Below are 6,758 nucleotides of genomic sequence, written 5' to 3'. Positions count from 1 at the left end.
TGGACCTCCCGTCAGGGTCCTCAGACGGCAGTCCGGGCCTGTGGGTCAAGCTGAGCTCTCTAGCACCACCCCGAGGGCCTCCCGTCCACTGGGACTCTGGAGGGATGTGGCACCTGCTCCCTGGGCGGGGACCGCTCTTGCCTGGTGACCCCTCCTGGTCTCCGTGGCACAGAGGTGTTCCGGGGACTCCTCTGTGGGCAGTGCTGTCCCCCTGCCTGTGGATGGTGGGCTGGCTCAGTGACCCCTCCCCAGCCCCCAGCGACATGGGGCAGCCACATCAGGGCTTCGACGCGGGCCTCTGAGCTTCGTGGCCCACCCCTGAGGAGAGCCGGGGCTGAGGCTGGCCCTGCCCCCGCAGTAGGGGATCCTTTAGCCTTTGTTGGGCCCCATCCTTGTGCCATGTGGCCATGGCTCCGGAGTGACCTCCCTGGCAGGGACCCTGCGGCCCCTCCGCTAAAGGCAGCCTCTTGCCGGAGGAGGCTGGGTGCTGACCAGTCTGCCCGCAGCCCCTCACCCGGCGACCCCGGGCGGGCGGGGAGGAGGGGCCTCCAGCTGAGAAGTGGGGAGGAGGAGAGCGGAAGGAAGCCCGGGGCCTCTCCGGGATCGCCCCGGCGGGTCGGGGCGGGACGCGGCCCGTGGTCCAGGGGCGCTGGGCAGGCAGCCAGGGCCGGCACTGGCCAGATGGGGGCGAGCGGGCCCTGCGGCCCCCGGGGAGGGGTCCGGCCGGCGTCGCGGGGGCGAGCGGCCGCGGGCGGCGAGGTCCCTCCCGGGAGGCGGGCGCGGGGGAGGCCGCGGGGGGAGGGGGCCGGAGCCGCGCCGCGCGCAGAGCGGGAGGCAGAGCCGAGGGCGGAGCGGAGCGCGGCGGGCGCGGCGAGCGCGCGGGCCGGGCGGCCGAGGACCCCGGGAGCGCCGCGTCCCCTGCCCCGCGCCGGCCCCGCGCCTCCTCCCCGGCCGGCGGCGGTGGGTGCGCGGCGGGCTGACCTCTGCAGAGGCGGCGGGGGCTCAGCATCGGGCCGGGGCCGGGGGGGCGCCGGGGCCGGGGGGCGGCGCTCCGGCCCGGCCCGGCCCCGCCCGATGTCCATGAGCGCCAACACCATGATCTTCATGATTCTGGGGGCGTCGATCGTGATGGTGAGCGGAGGGGCTTCCCGCGCGCCCGCTCCCCGCACCCGCTCCCGCCTCCGCGCCCGCGCGCCGCCTCCCCCTCCCGCGCCTTGTTTACCGGCCCGGGCGGCCTGCGCTCCCCCATCCCCAGCGCGTCGGCCCCCGCCGGGGGGCGCCGGCCCAGCCTGTCGCTCCTCGGCGCTGACCGGTCATGGGCTCTTCCAGGCCATCGCGTGCTTGATGGACATGAACGCGCTGCTGGACCGATTCCACAACTACATCCTCCCGCACCTGCGGGGCGAGGACCGCGTCTGCCACTGCAACTGTGGCCGGTGAGTCTGCGCCCAGAGGGGCACACGCGTGATCACACATGTGGGGTGGAGGTGGGGCCCACTGGGGCTCCAGCGAGCGCCATGCAGGCCGGGCTGCAAGGCCCAGCTGGGCCAGGCCGGTGGGGGCTGCTGAGGCTGGCGCCAGGCCGGGTGGGGGAAGGACCGGCCAGCTTCCGTGGCACAGAGGTGTTCCGGGAGTGGGGAGCATGCCCGAGGCAGTAGGACCCCCTCCCAAATTGCCTTTAGAGAAAGGGCCCGCGGGTGACGGGCAGAACGGGTCCAGGGCCTCCTGGCCCGGGGCGTGGAGACCAGGAGAGCAGCAGCCCAGCCTGGTGTCCCGGGAGGGATCCTGCGCACGGCTATGCCCACAGAGGACACCATCCTCCTCCCTGGGCCCTGAGCTGTGTCCATGAAATTTCCTGGGAGCCAGCTAGGGGGAAGAGCAGAAGGTCAAGGTGGGCAGGGCCTACCTTGAGGGGCATCTGGCCCAACCCCCTCGCTGTCCACGGGAGGAACTGAGGCCGGGGGTGGAGTCTGCTCAAGGTCACACAGAGAGAGGGGAGAGCCCAGGTCCCTACACCCACTTTGTGACCCCCCCCATTCTGTGCACATGTAGTGATGGAGTCTTCCTGGCCATGCATGTTTGTATGTCCACGTACGAAATAAACATCTTCTCATGAGACGCGCATGTGTGTACCGTCTGTGCATATACATGTGCGCACACGCAGCAGCCCCTCAGCCCCACGCACGCTGGGGCCCCCGAGAGAGCGGACAGAGGCTGAGCAGACAGACTTGCCCAGGGCCATGCGGCCGGCAGGGAACTCGTGCTCTTGACCCTGCCCTGTGCTGCTGCTCCAGGGACGTGTGCACACGTACTGGGCGAGGGGTGTGTGAGAGACAGGACAGTTTCATGCCTCACTAAGCATGCCACATGCCTGTGCGTGCAGACCGGGTGTCGAAGCAGAACATGGGCAGCAGGGCAGATGGAGATGGGCGTGTAAACGGCCCTCACGAGTGTTGGCCAGGAATCATCCGGAGTGCTGGCTGGGTGGCCACACCCTCGCGGAGATCCGAGTGTTCCTGCCTGGTGCGCACGGCCCAAGGCCAAGGAGGGGCAGGAGGTCAGCTCCACGCTCCCTGGGCCGACCCAGCCTGGGGGTGTGAGCGGGGGTCCTGAGACCCTCCCGGAGACCGGAGGTGTGCCCGCCACCGGCCCAGGGTTCAGCTCCCTAAACATTAGTGAGGCCCATTTTCCGTGCAGGGCTGTTGCAGTGTGACCTGCACATGTGTGCCTAAGACCTCACACTGAGGCCCTTTTGGGCAGACAGGGTGTGTTTTCAGAGTGTATTTGCTCCGGGGATGTGTATGGGTCATATGTAGTGTCCAGAGTACACGTGGATTGTGTAAAACAAGCGCCCATGGAGTGCAAGCCACAGCGAGGCCTGAGTGCACAGCTTAGACACAGACAACACGAGAGCCACGCCTGCTGTAGGCGTAGAGTGTTTCCGTGTGTGTATGTGTCCATGTATGTGTGCTTTGTACACATCACTACATACAGGATGTGTAAATTCCGTGTACAAAGTATTCTTGTATATTGACAACATGCATGTGTGTGCGCAGTACATGTGTGTAACACAATATACAGCACCCGTGTGCGCCCCGTGGGCACAGCGAATGTCTGCAGGGTGCAGTCTGGCATATCAGGCCTCTGTGTACGAACCACGCACACATGTTGCCACAACGGACTCGACTTGTGTGTACACCCCGTTTGCAGAGAAGGCGCACACACACTTGTGTGCCTTCTACATGCCGATACGGAGAATTTTATACAGAGGACACGTGTGTAAATGCTGTGAAGCGTGCGTGCCAGCAGGCTGTGTCTGTGGGTGCACACCCGTGCATATGCCACGGTGCCCTCAGAGAGGATGGCTGTGCGCAAAGCCCAGTGCATGTGCATCTCCATGTGACACGCACCGTGCTCGTGCCCGGGCGAGCGTGCACATGCACACATGTGGAGCTCATGGGCCGAGTCCATGGTATACACGCCATGTCCTGTGCATGTGGCCGGCGTGTATACACAACATGCGTCCGACCTCAGGTAGACACATGCAACATGCGTGGCCCAGGCAGGACACATGTATGTACACATCACGGAAATACGTGTGCACGTGGGTGACCTGAGCCCCCACCTGCCCCCCCCCACCCCGGGGCCTGCCTGACTTGGAGGAAGGAGGAGGGCAAGGAGCAGGGGAAGAGCGGCAGGTGCTAGGACAGCGATGGGGGCACAGGTCATGACCTTTGACCCCCTGGAGGTCCCACCCCCACCCCCCACCCCCGGGGCAGTCGGGGCCCTGGCCTTGTCCTACTTGCAGGGGCGTTTCTGGCTTCCTCGGTGACTCCATCTTCAAGTTTCCTGCCCTGTCCAGGGGTAGGAAGTCGTGGTCCCGAGGAAGACCCTCCCTGTCGGGGTCGGGAAGGCAGGAGGGCAGGAGATGGCGGCGACGCTCAGTGTTACCAGCTGCTGGAGGCCTGGCCACAGGGTGACGAAGGGCGTCCTCTGCCGCTACGCATTCCGGCGCTCAGCAAGGGTTCTCCGTCCCTATTGATGACTGATGAGGGCCATTGGCGAGCTGTGGCCACATGAGCTACGGCCGCCACCATGTGTCAGGCAGTCCTCTCCAACTAACCCAGGTGTGGTGGTCCCTGCTCAAGGGGCCGTGGTGGCTGAGGCCCCACCTACTCTGGACAAGCTGAGCCGGATGGGCTCCAGGAGTCCCCAGGGGAGCGGGAGGGGGGTAACATGGGGCCTGCCCGCTGCTGTCTCCACGGGGTGGAAAGCACTGTGTGGCCCCCACTGGCACAGGGATGTCGGTGATGGACGGGCAACAGGGGCCTGGGGTCAGGGATGTCCTGGGGGGTTTCCGTTTGTGAGGAGGTCCCTGGGGGGCCGGGGAGGGTGGCTCATGTTCAGTTGCGAGGGGGGGACGGGGACCCATCTCAGCTGGAGACCAGGCAGAGGTGTCGACATGTAACCGAGGGAAGATGGGGAGAAGCAGGTTGGGGAGGGAGGAGCTATTTTTAGGTGCAAATCTGAGGTGTCTGTAGATCCCACGTGGAGACGCCATGCAGGCAGCTGGAGCTCAGAGCAGACGTGGGGTGCCGCGGGGACGTGCTGGGGGTGGAGAGTTGGAGAAGCCAGCTGAGGGACTCGGTAGGAGGGGAGCCAGGCAGGCGCACCCCAAGGTGGCTCCTGCACTTCGGGGAAGGAGGGGCCCCAGGGTGACTGGGGGCTCAGGGTGCATGGACCCCACATGCCTCGGGCACCCAGGTCCTGCAGCTTCTTCTCCCCGGCCCTCCTGTCGGTGGTGGGGGGGCGTGGAGCCCAGAGTCTGTTGCCCTGGGCACTGGTCTCTGGGCAGGGCCACCCAACCCGGGATCGTGGGGCCCAAAGGGCTTCCTGGAGGAAGAGAGGATCCAGGCAGGCCTGAGGCTAGAGGGAGCCTTGTGGGGAGGGTTCAGTGTGGCCTCCGCCTGGATTGTCAAGGGAGGGGAGGCTGAGGGGAACGGCCCAGGCCTCAGTGGGTGCTGGGATGCAGGGGACAGACCATGGTCCAGGGTCTGTCCCAGGACCTGGGATCTGTGTGGGGCACGGTTAAGGGGGTGCCCCCGGGCCTCAAGCACAGAGAACTGGGGCAGGGGAGGTTCCTGCAAGGGACAGAGGGGCAAAAGGAAGACCAGAGGCCCAAGGCAGGGCTCATCCCACGTGGCTTTCCTTGGAGGGGAAGCTGAGGAAAGGGCGGAGTGACTGCAGGGTGGGAGGGAGAGGCCAGAGGGGCAGTGCCCCAGGAGCCAGTGGGGGCCTCTGGGCACAGGCCCACGGGCGGGCTGTGACCCTGTCACTGGGCGGGGGCACCCCGCCTGGGCCCTCGCCCCGGTACGCCTTCTCCACCTGCGCTGTGCTCCTGTCACCGTGTCAGGGTTGCCTCTGAGCCCCGGGCTGGGCAGAGGGACGAGGGTGATGCGTGGAGGCCAGCCACTGGACGTCACGCTGACCTATGACCTCGCACACTCCCATCCTGCGGGCAGCCTCCCACCTGGTGACCCGGGTCCTGGGCGAGTGCGCTGGCCCCTCCCGACCTCAGCACCCCGCAAGGTCTGCTTCAAAGACCCCTGCAGGCAAACGGGTGCAGCTTGCCCGCCCCGCGGGACAGGTGCCAGCCCGCCCTGCCGCCCCCAGGCACCACGTCCACTACGTGATCCCGTACGACGGGGACCAGTCTGTGGTGGACGCCTCCGAGAACTACTTCGTGACAGACAACGTCACCAAGCAGGAGATCGACCTCATGCTGGGGCTGCTGCTCGGCTTCTGCATCAGCTGGTTCCTGGTGTGGATGGACGGCGTCCTGCACTGCGCCGTGCGCGCCTGGAGGGCGGGCCGGCGCTACGGTGAGTGCGCGGCGCGGGGACCCGGAGACAGCCTCGTCCGCGCCGGGGCCACGCCCTCTCCCACGCCCACGCCATGCCCACTCCCGGCCCCGCCCACCAGCCCACGCCCTGACCGCGCCCCCCGCCCCGCAGACGGCTCGTGGACCTGGCTGCCCAAGCTGTGCAGCCTGCGGGAGCTGGGCCGGCGGCCACACAGGCCGTTCGAGGAGGCGGCCGGGAACATGGTGCATGTGAAGCAGAAACTCTACCACAACGGGCACCCGAGCCCGCGGCACCTCTGAGCCGCGCGCAGGACTCGCGGGGCCGCCGGCCACCGCGCCCACGCTCACGGGACTGGACGGCCGGCCCGGGCCAGGGCGCCCGCGGCCGTCGGGCGCGTCCGGCGGAAGGTGCTGTCTCCTCTTCTTTTTATAAAGGGGGTCGGGGTGGGGCCGGGGCGGGGGCGCGGGGACAGCGGCACCGGGGGCGCGGGTGGGACCGCCCGCCCAGCCCAGGACCACGTCCGCCGCTGGAAACCAGCGGCTTCCTGTGCGCCCGCGTCTGTCTCTCCGTCCGTCCGTCTGGTTTCCGGAGCCGGAGCCAGTTCTGCCGGAGGCGAGCACGGCCGGGAGCCGGGTGCGCCCACGTCTGCACACGGGGGCACGTGCATGAGGCGTGTGCGCCCGCGGCCCGCAGTGGGGGCGCGGGCAGGGGTCCGGGGGAGGCCCGGGCCCAGCAATAAGGCTTCTGAGCCCCGCGGCGGCAGCCCGGGTCGGGCGCCTCACTGTGACTCCCACCCCTGCTGGTCAGTAAATTCTCTAGAAAGCTCCAGCCTCTGCCTCTTCTTTTTGCCTCTGCCCCAGGGATCCGCACATCAGCCATGAGACAGACACTGAG

The 6,758-nt window shown here is 67.7% G+C and overlaps 1 protein-coding gene across 1 annotated transcript; it reads left to right on the top strand.

Annotated features, from left to right (window-relative positions):
• Window positions 1-887: 887 nt before the first annotated feature.
• On the top strand, window positions 888-6,686 carry TMEM240 (transmembrane protein 240). Its single transcript, XM_060025252.1, has 4 exons — window positions 888-1,131; window positions 1,330-1,436; window positions 5,674-5,882; window positions 6,015-6,686. The coding sequence occupies exons 1-4, from the start codon at window positions 1,075-1,077 to the stop codon at window positions 6,161-6,163; spliced, it is 522 nt and encodes a 173-aa protein (XP_059881235.1). The 5' UTR covers window positions 888-1,074; the 3' UTR covers window positions 6,164-6,686.
• The last annotated feature ends 72 nt before the right edge of the window (window positions 6,687-6,758 follow it).

Source organism: Delphinus delphis, chromosome 1, assembly GCF_949987515.2.
Source record: "Delphinus delphis chromosome 1, mDelDel1.2, whole genome shotgun sequence".
NCBI lineage: Eukaryota > Metazoa > Chordata > Mammalia > Artiodactyla > Delphinidae > Delphinus > Delphinus delphis.
Note: the sequence above shows the minus strand (reverse complement) of the source record. Positions and strands in the feature narration are given on the sequence as shown.